A 21,547-nucleotide genomic window follows, 5' to 3' on the forward strand; every position below is an offset into this window, starting at 1 on the left:
TGAGGTCAGAGGCCTCACAGCCTGCCTCTTCCAGAGCTGGACAGGCCAGACCTGACCCAGGCAGTGACCAGACTCAGGAGAATTCAGGAACACATATGGGGAGAGCCCTCTGGGATGGTTCTTCTCCCACCTCCCACCCCTTGTCTTGAGATTACTGCATGGATGAAGATGGATGGATGGATGGATGGATGGATGAGAGTAGCGAGATACCCACATTGGCTACAGCTCAAGACTAGTGGCTGGCTGTGGTGGCTCACACTGTAATCCCAGCAATTTGGGAGGCCGAGGTGGGAGGATCGCTTGAAGTCAGGAGTTTGAGATCAGCCTGGCCAACATGGTGAAACCCTGTCTCTGCCAAAAATACAAAAGTTATCCAGGTGTGGGTCGGGCGCCTGTAATCTCAGCTACTCCAGAGGCTGAGGCAGGAGAATCATTTGAACCCCAGAGGCGGAGGTTGCAGTGAGCCGAGATCATGCCACTGCACTTCAGCCTGAGCAACAGAATGAGACCCTGCCACAACAAAACAAACAAACAGCCAAACAAACAAAAAGAATAGTGGAGGTGGAAATGGCAGCTAAACATGAACAGATAGGCCAGGGACAGCCCACATAGGAGGACTTGAATGCCAAATGGCTTGGAAACGAGCATGGGGAGCTGTTGAAGATCATGGGGTTTTTCAGTAGAGGAAGGGTGAGCAGACTTTAGAACTGGAAATCTATTGTCTTTGGGATTGACTGTGGGGAGCTCAATAAAAAGCACGTGGTATTAGCCTACGTCAGGGGGTTCTCAGCCAAGGGCAATTTTGCCCCCCAGGAGACATTTAGCCATGTTTAGAAACACACGGCGGGGGCGGGAGGGTGTCTCTAAACATGGCAGCTACTGCATAGAAGCCAGGGATGCTGCTTACCATCCTACATTGCATAGGACCATCCTCACAATAAGGAATTCTCAGGTGCAAAATGTCAGTAGTGCTAAGGTTGAGGAACCCTTCCCTAGCCTGAGGGTGAGGCACTCACGAGATGTTGGTGCTGGAGACCAGCAGAGCATCTGGGAATTAGGCAGCTTAAACGACAGTTCTCCTGGCCAGACCCGACGGTTTCCTGCTGATGACTCCACAGGGAGTGTGGGGAGGATGGCTGAGGGGGAGCCTGGAGAGCAGCCGTGTTCCGTGATTGAGGCAGTTGGTGGACAGAGGAAGTGGACTCCTCTCCATTCTCCTCCTCACTGGCCAGGATCCCTGGCAGATCCCAGGCCCCAGCAACCATGAGGGTTAAGAGTGGGTGTCTCTCTCTGAGTTTGGGGCTAGGTAACGCTGCATGGGGCACCACAAATATTAGACATCCCAGAGAAGGAGCAAGTAGGGTACTTGCTGAAACCCTAACATAAGAGGCTGAAGTCCTAACAGCATTCCCTGCAGTCTTTGGCAAGCGACAGGGACCTCTGGACCAGGGCAGTCTCCTCAGGGCAGGAGGAGATCGTGGCCCAGGGTGGTCTCCTCCTTCTGCATGGAAACAGGCATGAGTGAGCTGTTCCTTTCACCGCGAGGCTGGGCTGGGGCTGGGGGAAGCCCACAGAATGGGGATCAGAAATATGTTCCTATCCTGGCCAGGCACAGTGGCTCACGCCTAATCCCAGCACTTTGGGAGGCTGACGCAGGCAGATCGCTTGAGCTCAGGAGTTCGAGACCAGCCTGGGCAACATGGCGAAACCCTGTCTCCACCAAAAATACAAAAAATTAGCCAGGCATGGTGGTGCGTGCCTGTAGTCTGAACTACTCAGGAGACTGAGGTGGGAGGATCACTTGAGCCCAGAAGGTCAAGGCTGCAGTGAGCCATGTTTGCGCCACTGCACTCCAGCCTGGATGACAGAGACCCTGTCTAAAAGATAAGAGAGAAAAGATAGTAAAAAAAAAAATCTTTAAAAAAAGAGTATACTAAAGAAATTTTTGGCCAGGCGGGGTGGCTCACACCTGTAATCCCAGCACTTTGGGAGGCCGAGGTGGGCAGATGACCTGAGGTCAGGAGTTCACGATCAACCTGGCCAACATGTTGAAACCCAGTCTCTATTAAAAATACAAAAACATTAGCCAGGCATGGTGGCACATGCCTGTAGTCCCAGCTACTCAGGAGGCTGAGGCAGGAGAATCACTTGAACCTGGGAGGCAGAGGTTGCAGTGAGCCAAGATCACACCACTGCACTCCAGCCTGGGCGACGGAGCAAGACTCTCTCAAAAATAAAGGAGAAAAAAAAAAAAAAGAAAAAGAAATATGTTTCCATCCTGTTTCCCCTAGGGGAAGAAAGGCAAGGTATCTTCAGCCTCCTAGTTTGGTGGGGCAGGATCCAGGATGAACCTGATGGAGAGATGAAGGAAATCACTGGGAGAGTTAAGAAAGTTAACAAATCTCTCAGAACTGAGGCCCTGGATGCTGATCCCACACCCACAAATTACTGCAGGAAGTGGGAGGGGCCTCACAGTGGGGCCAGAGGAGAGAATAGGCACCACATTCTCACTCCCACCCCAGCCTCAAGGCACTGCCCCAGCCTCAAGGGACTGCAGCAACAAGGGGTCTCTAACCAGCACTGGCCTTCCTGGGGGGCCTCAGCCCCCAGGGCCCACTCCCTGGGGCTGGTGATGCCAGCTGCCCCTCCCCCTCCAGCTCTTGGGGAGGCGGGGAACTCAGATACAGGACTAAATAGGTTCAACCCTTTGGGTTCCCAGGAGAGTCTTTGTCTAGAGCCCCTGATAGGAACAGAAAGCTATCCCTTGTGTTGTTTTCTAGGGAGAAGGAGAAGAGGGTGGTGAGGTGACATCTGGTGTTCCAAAATGTCCTGGCCCCTAGAGGTGGTAAAGAGGGTTGGGATTTGGGAATGATGGAAACCTTACTGAGAATCCTTGGAACAGCTGTCTAAGGAGTTTTGTTGTTGTTGTTTTGAGACAAGGTTTCAGTTCTGTAACCCAGGCTGGAGTGCAGTAGTGCAAACATGGCTCACTGCACCCTCCACCTCCTGGGCTCAAGCAATCTTCCCACCTTAACCTTCCTAGTAGCTGGGGGCCACAGGTGCATGCCACAATGCTCAGCTGGTTTTTTTTTTTTAATTTTTATTTATTTTTGTTAAAAAAGTAAATAAACAAAACAGTGGCTATTTCATAACACAACTGCCTTTTTAAAAATTATTTTTTATGGAGATGGGGGTCTCACTATGTTGCCCAGGCTGGTCTCAAACTCCTGGGCTAAAGTGTTCCTCCTGCCTTTGCCTCCCAATGTGCTGGTGTTACTGGCATGAGCCACTGTGCTTGGCCTAAGAAGCCTTTAAGAACCTATCTGAGTGAGGAGGGGATCATATAGATCAACCTGAGATGGCCCCCACCCCCACTGTTAATTCAGGACTAATGACACTGCAAGTCCCAAAGAGAAAGAGACGCCAAGAGGAGGAATCCCAGGCAGAGAGAGGCAAAATCTCAGAGGCTGTTGGACAGGCAGGGAAAGGCTCCACCTCCAGTCTCTCTAGAACCGCCCTGCTTGACAGCAGGCAGGGTGGGGTCGGGTGGCTGGCTATGAGTGTGACTCAGGTTTCTGTGGGCAGCCAAGGGCAGCCGGCAGGGAGGAGCCCAGACCGACAGACCGGCTGGCCAACTGCAGCTTTCACCTCAGCTGTCCTCTGTCCTGGGAATGCAGAGGGCTCTTCTCTAGCTGAGCTGGCCCTTGGGGGCTAGTTGACCCCTGCTTTCCTCCCCCAACCCCAACCAACCCTCAAGTTCCTTCCCAGAGCCCTCGGCCCTTGGCTCCCTCCCCTGTGGCATTACACAGGATGGAGAGTGAGGGGTCACTGCCTCTAGGGAGGAAACAGAATGTCTGGGGAAAAGGGTATAATAATGATTGGTCCTGCACCCTGAGGGAGGGACTGGGGGAACCCTGGGCATCAGCCTGCAGCCTGAGTGGCCCCCCAGCCCTCCCTAGCCTGGCTGGCTCATGTCTGGACAGGCTGGTTGTCATGGTGAGGGCTAGGGGCCAGAATGCAGCTGCTACAGTCAGGCTACCAGGCCTAAGTGAACAGAGAGTGCTCAGGGACCCCCCAGCCCAGCTTCCTCAGAGTTGACCAGCTGAGAGACCGCTGGAGCTGAAACCAAAGAGCTGTGGTCAGGGACTATAGACTTCCCCTTGGTGATGGGTGAGGGTTCAGCCAGCACATTCCCTTCGTGTTTCTGGTGCCTGTTTGTTGGCTTGTTTTTGGAGGGTGGCTGGAAGGGAATACACGTTTCTTTTATGCCTTTTATGCGCCCAAGTGCTGGGCATGCGTGGCTCACCAATCTTTACAACAACTGAGAGAGATTTAGCAACTTGCCTAAAATGGCAACGCTGGGATTAGAACTCAGAACTGACGGCCACGACAGTTAGTGATCTTTGTTTTCTGGGAACCAGGCAGTGTAGCTGTTCTAGGGGAAGGGAGGGGGAGAAAGTAACTTCAACTTTATCTAAAAGATTGGATATTCCATCACGAGGCCACAGGTGGTAGAATGCAGGTGCTGGTATCATTTAGGGTTTGGGAACAGATGGCAGTCTGAAGAGAAAGACACTAGCGAAATGCTTGGCACATAGTAGGTCATTAAATATTTTTCTAATGAAGAAGCCAATTCTGTGTGAGTCATTGCTAGTTTTCTGGGACATCTTGGGAGCTTCTGGAGCCGAATCGCAACAGCGGAAGACGCTAGCTCGAAAGAGGGACTTTCCAAGACCAACCCCGGCGAGAGAGGAATTTGCGGAGCATCATCTCTGAGCCAGGAGAGGGGGGAGGGGGACAAGGGGGAAGCGTGTGTATGACCCAGGATTACCGAAGGCTGCGGACGCCACCCAGCGGCCGGGATGCTGCCCAGGGCAAGCTGGGCTCTACCAGGCAGGCGCGCGCGGAGCACTCCGGGAGTTGTAGTTGACTGCGTTAAGAGGCGGTGCTGCCAAAGGGGCTGTTGGGTGTTGTAGTCTGACGCTTGTTGGGCGGGAGTTGCTCACGTCGGCGGGACCACTAGTCCCGTGGTGCCCCGCGGAAGGCCGCGCAGACGCAGAGTCAGTGCCGGTCGGTCTTGTGGGCTGAGGGTTAGCGGCTAGGCTAGCGGCGTCTGCAGGGGTCGCCGAGCTAACCGGTGGCTAGGCGAGTGGGGCGGGGCGGCCGGCACCATGTCGAGGCAGGCGAACCGTGGCACCGAGAGCAAGAAAATGGTAACTTGGAGCGCGTGACCTCGGCGGGCGGGGCGAAATTGAGGCGTACAGGGAAGGGGCCCGGCGCCGAGCGCGAGGCGCGTTTGGAAAAGGGCCTTCCTGTGAGCTCTGGCAAGGGGAAGCTTCTTGCTGGGTCACTCCAGGGGCGTTCCAGGCAGGTGAGGGGACCGTCGGAGAAGTTCCCCGGAGGAGACCCCTTTCCCGTGGAGACCCCGCCCCCAAGGCCTGAGTGCAGCTCTGTCTTAAGCCAACAACAACGACGGTAATAAATACCAGTAACTGCCACTTACTGCTCTCTTACTGTGTGTTGGGCACCGGGCCACGCACGTTACAGCATCTCAGTTAATCTGCAGAGTAGCCCCTATCAGGTGGATAACATGATTGCCGTTTTACAGCTTGGAGAGCTTACGTAATTTGCCCACATTTACACCTGGGAAGTTAGGATTTGGACCCGTGTTTAACTCCAAAGCTAATGCTTCGGACTGTTAGGCTTTACTCTTAGGCTACAGTGTTTCGTACTGTGGCGTGGGTATTGTGAGAGATGTTCAGATACTGGTCGTGCCAGAAAGGAACGTTTTATTCAATGGGATAAGAGATGGGCCAGAGTAAGCAGTGAGTGGGTGCCCCTATAATGGAATGGGTGGTTCCCTTCTTTCCCAGGGAATGGTTTGGACACCATATGGTCCTATAAAGTTGGACTAGGGGTTGGGGCTGCAGACTTAGGTCATTTTTCTTTTTTTCTTCCCTCCCTCCCCCCGCCCCCAGACGACGTCTCGCTCTGTCATCCAGGCTGGAGTGCAGTAGCACTAACTTGGCTCACTGCAACCTCTGCCTCCCAGGTTCAAGCAGTTCTCCTGCCTCAGCCTCCCGAGTAGCTGGGATTACAGGTGCCCACCACCACGCCTGGCTAATTTTTGTATTTTTAGTAGAGGTGGGGTTTCACCATGTTGGCCAGGCTGGTCTCGAACTCCTGACCTCAGGTAATCCGCCTGCCTCGGCCTCCCAAAGTGCTGGGATTACAGGCGTGAGCCACCGCGCCCGGCCAATTTTTGTATTTTTAGTAGAGACGGGGTTTCACCATGTTGGCCAGCCTGGTCTCGAACTCGTGGCCTTAAGTGATCTGCCTGTTCGGGCTCCCAAAGTGCTGGGATTACAGGGGTGAGCCACCGCGCCTGGCCAAAAGACGAGAATATTTTGTTAGGAAACAATGTCAGGTAAGGGGAAACACATGGACCTTGGTTGGAATTCTGACTTACTTGATTGATCTTCAATTTCTTTATCTATAAAATGGGGATAGTAATGTCTACCTAATATTAAATGGGATGGTGTAAAATGTGAAGGGCATGGTAAATGTTTCTTTCTCCTTTTCTTATGAGATGAGTAGAGGTCTTCCTGGTTAGTTTTTGTACTTTGCTCTCATTTTATCCATTTTTTAAACCTGAAATCAATATTGAAATCTTTAACAAAAACCTGCAGACTCTACCCCCAACCCCCAGTATTCTTCGTTTCAGTGAAGTAAGGTAATTAGAGAGGGGCAGCAGCATACTCCTGCCCTCAAGGCTCTTGGAACTCCCTCCCTCTAGATAGTCACTTAGCCCACTCCTGGCTTCATTCATAGTTACTCAAATGTCACCTCCTTTGAGAGGCCTTCTCCTGATTACCTGCCTAATTCTCTAATCTCTAACTCTATGCTGGTTGTCTTCATAGCACTATTTAATTTTAAATGATATACCCAGGCTGGAGTGCAGTGGCATGTTTGAGGCTCATCCAGCCTGACCTCCCAAGTTCAAGCAGTCCTCCTGCCTCAGCCTCCCAAGTAGCTGGTACTATAGGTGTGCACCACCATGCCTGGCTAATTTTTTTTTGTTTTTGGTAGAGCTAGGGGTCTCCCTGTGTTGCCAGGTTGGTCTCGAGGTCTCGAACTCCTGGGCTGAAGCAGTCCCTCCAACTCTGCCTCACAAATTACTGGGATTGCATTTGTGTTCCATTTAAGCTTTCCAAGACCTAATTGTTTTGTTTTTTGTTTTGAGAGAGTCTTGCTCTGTCACCTAGGCTGGAGTGCAGTGGCCCGATCTCAGCTCACTGCAGCCTCCACCTCCTAGGTTCAAAAGATTCTCCTGCCTCAGCCTCCCGAGTAGCTAGGATTACAGGCACCCACCACTATGCCTGGCTAATTTTTGTATTCCCAGGTTGGTCTCAAACTCCTGACCTCAAGTGATCTCTCCACCTCAGCCTTTCACAGTGCTGGGATTACAGGTATGAGCCACTGCACCCAGCCTTCGTTTTTTGTTTCTTGAAGCACCAAAAGCACAGATTTATTGAAATGAAAGTAACTCCATAGAGCAGGAGTAGCCTCAAGCAAACGGCTCAAGAGCGACCTAAATTGTTAATATGCCCAAGTAACTAGATTTTAGTCTGTGCAAACAGAAACAGCCCTTTTGTCCAATAAACTTTTCCTTAGCCCCAACTATATGCAGAGCTCTGTGCTAGATGCTGTGGGAGATGCAAGGATGAAGTCCTAGTCCCTAACTTTGAGAAACACATACTGTGTGAGGGAGACAGAAATGTATACCATATATACTGTGTATCTTCTAGCAGTGGAAAAATAAACAGAAATGTATGCCATACAGAGGTGTAGTACCGCCTGCACCTGAGTTCTGGTTCCACCACTTGCCATGTTACCTTGGGCAAGTTTGTTCATTGTTCTAGCATCAGCTTAAATCATCTTTTTTTTTTTTTTTTTTTTAAATGAAGTAGGCTGGGTGCAGTGGCTCATGCCTGTAATCCCAGCACTTTGGGAGGCTAAGGCGGGCGGATCACGAGGTCAGGAGATAGAGACCAGGGTGAAACCCCGTCTCTACTAAAAATACAAAAAATTAGCCGGGCGCGGTGGCGGGCGTCTGTAGTCCCAGCTACTCAGGAGGCTGAGGCAGGAGAATGGCGTGAACCCGGGAGGCGGAGCTTGCAGTGAGCTGAGATTGCACCACTGCACTCTAGCCTGGGTGACAGAGTGAGACTCCATCTCAAAAAAAAAAAAAAGACCGAGACCATCCTGGCCAACATGGTGAAACCCTATCTCTACTAAAAATACAAAAATTAGCTGGGTGTGGTGGTGCACGCCTGTAGTCCCAGCTACTTGGGAGGCTGAGGCAAGAGAATCAATCGCTTGAACCCGGGAGGCGGAGATTGCAGTGATCTGAAATGGTGCCATGGCACTCCAGCCTGGCGACAGAGCGACACTCCATCTCAAAATAATAAATAAAAAGGCCGGGTGCTGTGGCTCACGCCTGTAATCCCAGCACTTTGGGAGGCCGAGGCGGGTGGATCACGAGGTCAGGAGATTGAGACCATCCTGGCTAACACAGTGAAACCCCGTCTCTACTAAAAATACAAAAAAAAAAAGTTAGCCGGGCGTGGTGGCGGGCGCCTGTAGTCCCAGCTACTCGGAGGCTGAGGCAGGATAATAGCGTAAACCCGGGAGGCGGAGCTTGCAGTGAACCGAGGTCGCGCTACTGCACTCCAGCCTGGGTGAAAGTGCGAGACTCTGTCTCAAAACAAAAATAAAGAAATGAAGTAATAATAGTACCTATATTATAGGGTTGTTCTGAGGATTGAGAGAATGCATGTAAAGCTAGCAGTGTAATGGTGTGCTCAGAACACAGTTGACACTCAATAAGTGTCCTCTAGATGTGTTATTAGTAAAGCTAGCAGCCTTCGTGTGCCTGTACGGGGGATGGCTCTGGAATCCCATGGACAATGAGACCTGCCCTTCTTTTGTGTTGGCTTACTGTGACCCAACCCAGTGTCTATTCCCCTGAGCTCAGGTGAGCTATTACTTAAGTAGTAGCACTTAGAGTCTCCATGACAGAAGGCTGGAGGGTAAGAGAGTTGGCTGGATTTAGTCTTGCTATTGATCCTCCTCCAGCTGCTAGAGGGGATTCACACTGGATTACCTATTTTGACAAAAATAGTATGAGTCTTGGAGCATTGGCTCTAAGGATCAGCCTCCTGGCCGGGCATGGTGGCTCACACCTGTAGTCCCTGCACTTTGGGAGGTGGAGGCGGGCGGATCACAAAGTCAGGAGATTGAGACCATCCTGGCTAACACGGTGAAACCCCATCTCTACTTAAAAAAAAAAATACAAAAATTAGCCGGGTGTGGTGGTGGGCGCCTATAGTCCCAGCTACTCTGGAGGCTGAGGCAGGAGAATGGCATGAACCCAGGAGGCGGAGCTTGCAGTGAGTCAAGATTGCGCTACTGCACTCCATCCTGTGAGACAGAGGGAGACTCCGTCTCAAAAAAAAAAAAAAAAAAAAAAGATCAGCCTCCTTAAGGAGATTTGACATTTTGTTTGGGGCACTAACCGGAAGAAAGGCCTCCTGGAAACTGTCAAGTGGTGTCTCACCTGACCGTAGAGCTGGTTTCATTTACTTTGTTCAGGTTGTGCCTGAAGTACTTGGAGATCATGTTAGCATAGCTGCTATAAATCCTGTGGTATCTTATCTGCAAAGCACATTCAAGTCCATTATCTTACTAGATCCTACCAGCAACCCTGTGAATGGCATGACAGATTTTATTGTTTTACTGTTACTTTTTTTGAGTTAGAAGATTGAGGCTTAGCCCAGTGAGTTGATTTACCTAAGTACTCATAGTTGTTAAGCAGCAAGTCCAGACTCAGGATCAGGCTTTCAGGATCTTGCTGTGTCGTCCAGGCTGGAATGCAATGGTGTAATCACAATTCACTGCAGCCTTGACTTCTCAGGCTCAAGCCATCCTCTCACCTCAGCCTCCCAAGTAGCTGGGACTACAGGCATGCACCACCATGCCCAGCTAATTTGTTCTATTTTTTATAAAGATGGGGTCTCACTGTGTTTCCTAGGCCAGTCTCAAACTCCTGGGCTCAGGTGACCACTTCCGACCCCTGCCTCGGCCTCCCAAAGTGCTGGGATTATAGGCATGAGCCACCATGCCCAGCCAGAAAGTTGTTTATATTGATTCAAAATCTCCTTCCTTCTTTATTACTTGCTCTCCTTTTTTTTTTTTTTTTTTTGGAGACAGGGTTTCGCTCTTGTCTCCCAGGCTGGAGTGCAGTGGCATGATCTTGGCTTACCACAACCCCTGCCTCCTGGGTTCAAGCAATTCTCCTGCCACAGCCTACCAAGTAGCTGGGATTACAGGCGCCTACCACCACGCCTGGCTAATTTTTGTATTTTTAGTAGAGACGGGGTTTCACCGTGTTGGCCAGGCTCGTCTCGAACTCCTGACCTCAGGTGATCCGCCCGCCTCGGCCTCCCAAAGTGCTGTACTTGCCCTCCTTGAACCTAGTTCAGGGTGCGCTCTAGCACCACACCACATGGAACCAGTTTAAGAATGAAAATAAGTATGTATTTCTTGAGTACCTGCTGTGTAGCAGGTGCTCCACAAACATTATCTGATTGGAATTTCATTGAAATTGCACAGTAACTCTGAAAGGCAGGTAACGTTGTCACCATTTTACAGATGGGAAAAAGTAATGTTCAGGAAGATTAAGCAGCAGCTTAGGATAACAAAGCTTTTTACAGGATAATGCTCAACTATAAGAAGGCTGTTGAGTCTCAGTTACTTAACCCATCATCTGTAAAATGGGGATGAATAATATTTGTTCTGCTAACCTCTCATGGTTGTTATGAGAAACTGTTACAAAAATAGATGTGTTGCAGAAGCAATTCATGTTTCTGGTGGTAGTGGAGATGTGGTGCTTATGTTCAGTGAAGAGATTGGGCTGGTTGACCTTTATGACCCCATGAAAACTTTTGTTTTAAAGGTCACAAGGGCTGAAAACCCAGGTCTTCAGACTCTGCAACCTCCTGTCACTTATCTGATTTCCTCTTCTGTTCTCTCTTGCTTACTCCTCTCTAAGGCCAACAGTCTCCCGCTGTTTCTCAAACACACCAGGCATACTTGTACCTCAGGATCTTTAGAATTAGTGCCTAGAATTTTTTCTAGACCAGCTATCTATCCAGATATCTTCATGGCTTACCAAATGTCACCTTAGTGAGGCCTTCCCTGATTATTCAATTAAAATTAACCACCCCCCCCAACACACACACTCATGTAAATATCCCTTAATCTGTTTCTGTGCTTTATTTTTCTCCGTAGCACCTATCACCATCTGGTAAATCATGTATTTTACTTGGCTGTATTGTCTCTCCCCTTCCTGTTAGATAGCCCGGTACACAGTAAATGTTGAATCAGTGATTTCTTTTCATTATACCATAGCCCACTCCTATTTTATTTGTTTATATTTATTTTTATTTTTATTTTTTGAGACAGGGTCTCAGTCTTTTACCTAGGCAGGAGTACAGTGGTACAATTACGGTTCACTGTAGGCTGGACGTCCCAGGCTCAAGCCATCCTCCTGCCTCAGCCTCCCGAGTAGCTGAGACTATAGGCATCCAACACCATGCCTGGCTGATTTTTAAAATTTTTTGTAAAGTTGGGAGTCTCACTATTTACCCAGGCTGGTCTCAAATTCCTGGGCTCAAGTGATCCTCCCACCTCAGCCTCCCAAAGTGCCGGGATTACCAGCATGAGCCACTGCACCTGGCCCTCCCTTCTATTTTTAAAGCATAAAGGCCTTTAAGTTATACATTTATGTCACTCAGTTCCACAGAGGCTTGGTTTGTAATTGAAGATGAAGATAGACTTGCAAATCGAGAGAGGGTATGGAGAGCCTAACTCAGGGATCCCATTCCAAGATCCCAGGTATATGGATTCCATGACCACCAACAGATCTGTCCAGGACCTTGATTGTTCTTATTGGTAAATAGGAGGTAGCTGCATGTATAAGGTGCTTGATAACATCATGGTTTGCTTGTTACTTGGCATCATGGTGGCCTGAGGCTCTTGGAGTCTCCATCCAAGGGCTCATTAATAATGGAATGAAAGCTCTCCTGATTTAATGCAGTGGTGCCAATTCTCTGGACTGGTAACTGCTGGATTGTTTCCATCCATTCATGCTCAAACCATTCTAGTGCCAAGCCCTTGACTTTACTAAAAAAAAATCCTTCCCCTCCTTAACAGCTTCCCCTTAATTGCCATATTTGGTAAATAGTCTCTTGGAGACACTGATCTGACTGTTTATTTGAGTTCAAAGGGCCTCCTGATCCTGAAACTGATTTTCTTTGACTCTAGTGCAGCTAAGTTTTTTGGGTATTTTGGTTTTTTTTTTCTTCTGTTTTTGTTTTTATTGAGGAGGGCTTATTAATACTGCAGTTGTGGGGAAGAGTGGATAGGTTGACCATTGGCTTGGAAACCTTTGATTTTTTTTCTCCCCAAATTACTTTTGGCAATAATTAGCTGTTTGTCCTTGGACACGTTCTTTTTTTTTTTGGAGATGGAGTCTTGCTCTGTTGCCCAGGCTGGAGTGCAGTGACGCGATCTCGGCTCACTGCAACCTCCTCCTCCCAGGTTCTAGCGATTCTCCTGCCTCAGCCTCCTGAGTAGCTGGGATTATAGGCACGCGCCACCATGCCCAGCTAATTTTTGTATTTTTAGTAGAGACGGGGTTTCACTGTGTTAGCCAGGATGGTCTCAATCTCTTGACCTTGTGATCTGCCTGCCTCGGACTCCCAAAGTGCTGGGATTACAGGCGTGAGCCACCGCGCCCAGCCTCCTTGGGCACATTCTTTAACCATTCTGGGTCTCAGTTGCCTCGTCTCTAAAGTGGGATTAATTCCTGCCTTTCCTGGATTACTGTGTTATCATGGGATAGATAATGAGATACAAGTAGAACGCAGTATTTAAGCAAAAGGCATTCAAATTATTATTCTTGTAGTGCCCCCATCATGAGGCCATGGGGATGGCATGAGGAGCATTGGAACCTCAGAGCCTGGGCTTTTACATTTCTTAGACTTTCTTCCCCAGAAAACTTGAAGAGAGGAAGGTTCTTTGCTTCAAATCTGACAAGTCTCCATTCAGAAGGAAGAGTGTGGGTGGTTATCTTGATTTTTCAGCCTTATTTCTGAGTTAATTCATTGGTCCAGATGTGCTGTTAATATGTTTCTCACTTTAACCCTGATAATGCCTTTCCCCCTGCCTGCTGCTTTCATTCTGTAGTCTTGGTATTTGTCACTTATTTCACCTTCTACATCAATTTCTTGGTAGATAAGTGACAGAATTCTTTTTTTTTTTTGACGGAGTCTCGCTCGTCGCCCAGGCTGGAGTGCAGTGGCACGATCTCGGCTCACTGCAAGCTCCGCCTCCCGGGTTCATGCGATTCTCCTGCCTCAGCCTCCCGAGTAGCTGGGACTACAGGCACCCGCCACCATGCCCAGCTAATTTTTTGTATTTTTAGTAGAGATGGGGTTTCACTGTGTTAGTCAGGATGGTCTCAATCTCCTGACCTCGTGATCCACCCACCTTGGCCTCCCAAAGTGCTGGGATTACAGGCATGAGCCACTGCTCCCGGCCCCAGAATTCTTTATGTGAGAAAGAATTTCTGTGATTTTAACTGCTATTGTAATAGAAACCAGTTGATTCTGAAGGGTCGCCTCTTTTCCTGGAAATATTTTGGCTGTGTGTTAAGAGGAACATTATCTTCTTCCATGCTGGTGACTTTGGAAAGAGGTTGTCATCAGTGCAATGAACTTGGTCTGGGACTTCCTTCCCCACGGACTGGGCCCCTGGGTCCTCTGTTGCTCCTGGGAGGGGCCTTGGTAGTGCAGTTTACTCTAGGCCAGGACATTCTAAGACATGCGGAAGCCATTGGTCATACCTGCCAGCAACAGAGATTAGTTTGTAAATGTCTGTTTCAGGTGTTTCACAGCATCTAGTGAATGACTGTTGCTCCCATAGCAGATTCTGGTGACCTGATCTTAGGCTTGACAGCTGTGGTGGAGACTTGGGTTGGCAGAAGCCTACCTTGGTGTGTTGGAAGAGTGATTGCTTAGTGCATGAAGTGCCTTTTACAGCCCGTTTTGCAGTAGTTCTGGCTGCAGCCCTGCTGCTTTGACCTTGCAGGCCAAATTTCGTGGCTCCTCCAAAGGGGATGATGTTCTTTCCCTCCAGACACAGTTAGAGGGAATCCTGACAGTTGCATCAAGGCTGATCCAGACTCTCACCACACTTTCTCTTTTGTGCTGCTTGGTCCTGACTGCCTTTTGCATCTCTTTTAGAGCTCTGAGCTCTTCACCCTGACCTATGGTGCCCTGGTCACCCAGCTATGCAAGGACTATGAAAATGATGAAGATGTGAATAAACAGCTGGACAAAATGTGAGTGAGCTCCTTCACAGGAGAGACAGAAATGGGGCCTCCCAGCACACTGAGTCTACATTGTCCTTTAGAGCTTAAAACAGGGTTCTCTCTCTTTCTCAGCCAACATTTTGGGTACATTTCTCACTAAACTCATTTACTGGGATGTTTTTGAGATTATCCCCATTTTCTCTTTACCACCAACAACCTTATGTTCAAACATAAGACATTTAGACTCCATTGTAGTCTCTTCTCTAACTTCCTTCCCAGGGGCTTTAACATTGGAGTCCGGCTGATTGAAGATTTCTTGGCTCGGTCAAATGTCGGGAGGTGCCATGACTTTCGGGAAACTGCGGATGTCATTGCCAAGGTCATTATTCTGGGCCACCTGTCCATGCTGAAGAATTGCTGCTGGGAGGCACTGCTTACCACTCTTTCTGTCTCCCTTAGAGAGGCCTTTAATCTCCCAAAAGACTGGCTAGGCAGCTCTTTGGGTCAAAAAAGCATTCCAGGTTGTTAGGGAATAGCATAAATTATTTAATCCCTGTGGATTAAAGCCCCACTGAAATCAAAGCCTGAGCTTTTCCACTGTGAAGGTGTAGCAGAGTAAGCATGGGGGTAAAGAATACAGACTCAGTCGGGCGCGGTGGCTCACGTCTGTAGTGGTGGCTCACGTCCTAGCACTTTGGGAGGCCAAGGCGGGTGGATCACAAGATCAGGAGTTCAAGACCAGCCTGGCCAAGATGGTGAAACCCCATCTCTACTAAAAATACAAAAGTTTGCTGGGCATGGTGGCGGGCACCTGTAATCCCAGGTACTCAGGAGGCTGAGGCAGAGAATTGCTTGAACCCAGGAGGCGGAGGTTGCAGTGAGCTGAGATCACATCACTGCATTCCATCCTGGGTAACAGAGCAAGACTCCATCTCAAAAAAAAAAAAAAAAAAAAAAGAATACAGACTCACAAACCTGGCTCTGGTACTTACTAGTTTTGTGTTTTTAGATAAGTTACTTTAAATTTCTTTAATTACCAGTGACCTCATCTTCTTTTTTTCTTTTCTTTTCTTTTTTTTTTTTTTGAGGTGGAGTCTCGCTCTTGTTGCCCAGGCTAGAGTGCAATGGCACGATCTCGGCTCACCACACCCTCCGCCCCCCAGGTTCAAATGATTCTCCCACCTCAGCCTCCCGAGTAGCTGCGATTACAGGCATGCACCACCAGGCCCGGCTAATTTTAATTTTGTATTTTTAGTAGAGATGGGGTTTCTCCATGTTGGTCAGGCTGGTCTCGAACTCCCGACCTCAGGTGATCTGCCCACCTCGGCCTCCCAAAGTGCTAGGATTACAAGCACGAGCCACTGCGCCCGGCACCAGTTACCTCATCTTTAACGTGAAGAAAATAAGAGCTACCCCCAGGGCTGTTTTGAGAAGTAAATGAATAATGGACATGAACATTTAGGTAAAATGCTAGTGTTTAGCATAGTGTTGTGCATATAGTAAATGTTTACTACTACTAGTATTAGTGCTATCTATTATAGTATTAATAAATGACATAGCACCCATAACTTTGTGGTGTCAGTTACTTAAAAGTTGGTCTTTCTGTTGTAAGCTTGCTGGTCATATCCAAATCCTAAAGAGGATTGACAGTGGAGAGAGCTTTGTGAGAGTTTGGAATTAGGAGGGTGGATAGGGTAGGACTTTTTCTCTGCCCAGTAATGTGTGTTCACTTTCAAGAAGGTGCATTCAGGTAGCACAGACAGAGGACAGGGAAGTGGGTTAGGGCCTCTGCACTCAGGCAGCTACCGTGTTGAGAAACCAGTGCTCCCTTCCACTGAGAAGTACAGGCAGACACTGAGTGAGTTGTTGCTTACTTGTATGATGCCTAGGAAAGAAAAATGTTTCTGGGAAAACAAAACAAAACAAAGCGACAGCCAAAATTGTATGATGCCATGAAGGAGAGGGGTGCAGCATCATGTACAGATGCTTCTCCTTTGTTGCCCTGAGTATCTAAAGTGTCATCTTGCGGAGGCCACAGGTTTGTTCCTGAGCCACTTAATTCCCCTTTGCCAGTTCTGTCACCTTCCCTATGGTACAGTTCCTGCTGCTCTTCCCCAAAGTGCTGTTGTGTGTCCCCTGACAGGTGGCGTTCAAGATGTACTTGGGCATCACTCCAAGCATTACTAATTGGAGCCCAGCTGGTGATGAATTCTCCCTCATTTTGGAAAATAACCCTTTGGTGGACTTTGTGGAACTTCCTGATAACCACTCATCCCTTATTTATTCCAATCTCTTGTGTGGGGTGTTGCGGGGAGCTTTGGAGATGGTGAGTGCAACTCTTTATCTTCTGGGACACCTGAAATGCAATAGGGACTTGATAAGTGTTTAAATGAATGAAAGAGAGAAAAGAAAGGGCTTTGGCTTACTCCAGCGCTTTACTGCCTGAGATGGTGATGCTGCTGAGGTAGGATCCAAGTCGGACGTCTTTACATGGTGATACTCCTCCATACCAGGCTGGAAGGTGGTGCTGTCAGTCCCCAAAGCCCAGGAACAGCCATTCTCAGATAGGCTTATTTGGTGACAGTCTCATTCTTGGGTATTCTTTGCTAAGTTTCTCCTTAAGGGTTGGAGCCATTGTCTTATGCAATGGAACGTTGGCGCTGTCAGTCCTGTCCTTGTGGGAAACCAGCCCCCATTTTTTGGCTGCTGTGGATGAGTCAGTTATGCCCCATCCCCACTGGTTCCCTAGAGACTGTGGCCAGGCAGCTACCCCTTCATTTTCCCGCTGTCCCTCAGGTCCAGATGGCTGTGGAGGCCAAGTTTGTCCAGGACACCCTGAAAGGAGACGGTGTGACAGAAATACGGATGAGATTCATCAGGCGGATTGAGGACAATCTTCCAGCTGGAGAGGAATAACCATCCCTAGGACTCGAGGATAGCCAGCAGGAGCACTGTTGGAATCAGCAGGCCTCTGTGCTCCCTCTGCCCTCCAGAACTCAGTGACTCTTGAACATGGATGTTATATATTCTTATAACCTGTTTCCATTCTCCATTCAAATAAAGAGCAGACTGCGATATAGTCCATTTACCCCATGTGTGCACATTCAGGAGCGACAGTCTCTGCCCCCATTCCCTTGAGAGGGGCTGGATGTAATCACCCTTGGTTGGACTAGAAAGAGCTCAAACCATTTTACATTCCTGTTTGAATTTTTCCAAAGCAAAACTCACTTTGACCCCATTAAGAGGCAAGCCTGGCACATCTATCCCTGGGCCTTTAGAAAGCCATTTGCCTCAAATGGCTATAGGGTTGTGGGGTGGAGGGAGCAAGGGCTGGGAGGGAGTGGGGAGGAATTGCTAGCTGTAGTGTGACACATTGTAGTGTTTGCCAGGAAAGGAGCCAGTCATGCCGGAAACACTGACTTCTGGGAAGCCACCCAGGTCTCATTCCTCCCTGCTGTTTGGAGGCAACATCTCCTCTTTTTACAGAGGGCACATCCTTTTTTCTTACAAATTCAATAAAGACACATTCTTGAGTGAAATCCCAATCATGTCCTGTTTTCTTTCTGCTTATCCCCAGGTGTTTTGTTACAATGGTGTGAGGAGACCAGGTAGGTTCATGGGCCCTGTCTTTCTTTGACTTGGTTTAGCAGTGGCTTCTCTCCACAGACGAGAATCTGGGAAACCTGGGAGCCAGTATAAGCAACTGAAGTCCCTTCAGAGTCGCTTTTGGCTCTAGTGTGTGCAGCAAAATCTAGAAGCAGACCATTATTCCAGACATACCTAAAATGAACTATCCTGGGCACTTGGCCACCAAGTTGGAAGGTTTGGCTAGAAAGGCCATATAAACCCTGTTGTTGGGGTGCTATTTATTGAGTGCTTACCACTTGAAAGACACTAGTGAACACTGCATGCATTAGCCAGCTCACAAGAATTCCATTTTTAGAGTGGAGGCCACAAGTTGCCCAGGTCATATGGTGAGTAAGTGGAAAAGTTAGGGTTCAAAGCTGGGCCAAAGGGCAAAACCCATGCTCTTAATGAAGATTCTCTTTTACTGCCTGGTTAACACTGTGGGGGAAAAAGGGAACAGGCCCACAGATCCTTCTCCCAGGCTTAGAGAGCTTGTGATAGCTCTTAAAAGGAGGAAGCAGAGATTGTGTCAGGCTGTATTTGGTAGCACTGCTTGGGGATAGCCTAAGGCCCTGAGGTCTAGACACTCAGGTTGTTGGAGGGAAATGGGGTCCAGGCCTTCCCTAAAGTATGTGTGCAGGCATGAGATGGGGGGAGTCAGTTTTAGATGCATTGTGCTTGAGATGTGTTTTCGTTGTGCAAGGGTAGGACCAGGGTTTTGAGACACCACTGAGAAGGGCAGTTTGCAAGGACTTACCTGCTCTAGCTGGATTAGGCCACCAAGGAGGGATGGTCAGTCTCATGTCCCCAAATATAGGAACATCCTCTGAGCCTCTTTATGTCCCCCTCCATATTATAATTTGGGGTCCCAGGGCAGTGACTCAATTTTGGTCAACTGTGTCCTTAGCAGTCAATGTGGATCTCAGTCCAGTCACACCAGAGTCTGAATGAATGAAAGAGATTAAGGGAATGAATGTTGGGACGCAGATGTGGAAAGCTTTATGTAGTGTCTGAACCCTGCCAAAAAAAGTCAGCTACACCACACTTTCCCTTCTCCAGGGGGACCTTCGCCCTTCCTCTCCTCTGGGTACCACAGCCTACTTTTGAGCAGCAGTTTGTATGCCGTGAGGTTTTGGATATTTCCTTTCCCAGTGTTAAACTTGGGCAACATTACAGGATTAGGGAGCTGTGGAAACAAAACTCCCTTAGTGACTTTTCCCAGTTACAGCCCCACGATTGGGGCTGAGGGAAGGAAAGAGCTGGGGACTGCAGAAGTATTTGGAACATGCAATCCCCAGCAAACTAACTTCCTGGTCCCCACCCATGTCGTTGATTGGTTGTAGATTACACATCCCTCTCTTACTATGACTGTGAGGCTGAGACAGCCCCCTAAGCTAGGCCATTCCCTCCCAACAAGTTGGGGCAGGTGAGTCTGGCTATATGGGAGAGGCTGACTCATGGCAGAGTTCTGGAGCTGGAGGGTTGATGCTGGTGGCCTTCAGGCCTGGGGCTGGCTGGGTGGAGCTGTAAGGAAAGGTCTCAGTCTTCAGCCTTTGGCCACCAGGGGTCTCCAAATCACCACTGTACTGTCCCACAGAGTGACCACCGGACCCCTGGTTTTCAGAATTTGCTAGAAGATGCACCTGATGGAGCAAATCTTAGAGGCTGACGGGAGGCTGAAAGTGCTCCCCCTCCTCCAGCAACCCCTACAGGACCTGAAAGCAAAGCTTACATATAGCTGCCAGGCTAAGCGCCTGCCTACTGGAGCCAGGGCATTGGAAGAGAGCGTTGGCCAAGGATGTCTGGCCGCATACATACTTCAAACTCTCATGCTGGCCTCCTGGGTTGTGTACAAGCTACCTCTGAGCCCTCCCCTAATCAACCTCCCTTACTTCCTGAGTGGAGGCCAGAGCACCAGCCCCATTCCCCTGATGTAACACTGTCCCTTTCTGCCCCAGACCTCCAACACCAGTGAAATTTCCATATTCAGGTTTCACCTTCTCCTAGGGGGTTGGCCTCCCCTACATTTGTACTGGGCATCCAAGGCCAAGAAGCGGGTGGCAACAGAAGCCTCAGGAGCAGAAATTGCATTCAGTAAAATTAGTCTCCTAACAAGTAGTTCATTGTGGCTAGTAGGGGGTGGGGGTGCAGGAAAAATGTCCTCCCAGAGCTTAAGTGCTACCATGTGCTGTGTTTTGGAAGCCAAAGGGCTGGTGGGAGGGTAGGAGAGAGGAGGGGAGGCTGGTGGCAGGCAAGGAGCTGCTGTTACTGATCCCCAGCCTTTGATGTAGGGCCAGGCCTGACCCCAGGACAGCCGCCGGCCACTGCCAGGGGAGCGGTGGGACTCAGTGCATTCCTGGGGGCAATTTACACTCTGGCAGGAGGAGAGAGGAAAATTTCTACTGTGGGAAAGGGGAAGGGGGTGGAGGGAGGCCGCTGCAGCAGAGGTTGGGGGAGAAGGTGTTGTAAAGAACAATGGAGGTAGCCAGGACACAGAGTAGCACTCTCTTGCTTTGCCCTGGCTCCCTCACCCACCTTGGGTCCAGGCCTCCTCCAGGAAGCCATCTCTGATGGAACCCAGAGCTGGTGAGGAGCTCACATGGGCTGGCTCAGGTACAGCCCAGGGGATGCAGAGAAGCAGCTGCTCTTTCCTCTTGGCTCTGGGAGCCTGGACTGTCAACCATGAGGGCATCTATGACTGAGCTAGGCTAGAGGAGGGGTGGGAGGGTGGTGCGCATGGGCAGGAAGACATTTGCCAGTGAATGTGGATGAATGTTAGTCATAGCAATAGCTAATCTTTATTGCAGAGTGGACATGTGCCAGTGCTAGTCATGTGATATGCCAGCACTTCACATGTATTTCTCATTTAGCCTTCACCACAGCTCTACTACTATCTGCAGATGAGGAGACTGAGGAGCACAGCTAGTACACCGTGGATTCATCACTTGAACCCAGATAGTCAGGACTTGAACACAAAGCTCTTATCCAGTACATTACACATTATGTATGTATGTTTTTGTGTTTCAGTGTCTGCCTGTTTCCTGGTGTTCCTTGGGGACTGTATCTGTGTGTGAATTCTTTTTTTTTTTTTTTTTTGAGACAGAGTCTCGCTCTGTCACCCATGCTGCTGAAGTGCCGCAGTGCCGCAATCTCGGCTCACTGCAACCTCCGCCTCCCAGGTTCAAGCGATTCTCCTGCCTCAGCTTCCTGAGCAGGTGGGACTACAGGCGTATGCCACCACGCCAAGCTAATTTTTGTGTTTTGTTTTGTTTTTTTTGAGATAGAGTCTTGCTCTGTTGCCCAGGCTGGAGTGCAGTGGCACGATCTTGGCTCACTGCAAACTCCGCCTCCCGGGTTCAAACGATTCTTCTGCGTCAGCCTCCTGAGTAGTTGGGACTACAGGCGTGCGCCACCATGCCTGGCTAATTTTTGTATTTTTAGTAGAGATGAGGGTTTCACCATATTGGCCAGGCCAGGTCTCGA

General features: G+C 49.2%; 1 protein-coding gene across 3 annotated transcripts; it reads left to right on the forward strand.

Moving 5' to 3' along the window:
- The first annotated feature begins 4,272 nt into the window (after positions 1-4,272).
- On the forward strand, positions 4,273-17,982 carry TRAPPC3 (trafficking protein particle complex subunit 3). 3 transcript variants are annotated; one of them, XM_054555290.1, is made up of 5 exons: positions 4,273-5,213; positions 14,370-14,467; positions 14,693-14,816; positions 16,581-16,763; positions 17,234-17,982. In XM_054555290.1, the coding sequence occupies exons 1-5, from the start codon at positions 5,172-5,174 to the stop codon at positions 17,351-17,353; spliced, it is 567 nt and encodes a 188-aa protein (XP_054411265.1). In that variant the 5' UTR covers positions 4,273-5,171; the 3' UTR covers positions 17,354-17,982. The 3 variants fall into 3 exon arrangements, with proteins under 3 accessions (XP_054411265.1, XP_002811096.1, XP_009250801.1); XM_002811050.4 differs by having other exon boundaries at positions 14,717-14,816; XM_009252526.3 differs by lacking the exon at positions 4,273-5,213 and adding an exon at positions 5,246-5,475 and having other exon boundaries at positions 14,717-14,816.
- The last annotated feature ends 3,565 nt before the right edge of the window (positions 17,983-21,547 follow it).

The sequence above is a fragment of the Pongo abelii genome, chromosome 1, assembly GCF_028885655.2.
Source record: "Pongo abelii isolate AG06213 chromosome 1, NHGRI_mPonAbe1-v2.0_pri, whole genome shotgun sequence".
NCBI lineage: Eukaryota > Metazoa > Chordata > Mammalia > Primates > Hominidae > Pongo > Pongo abelii.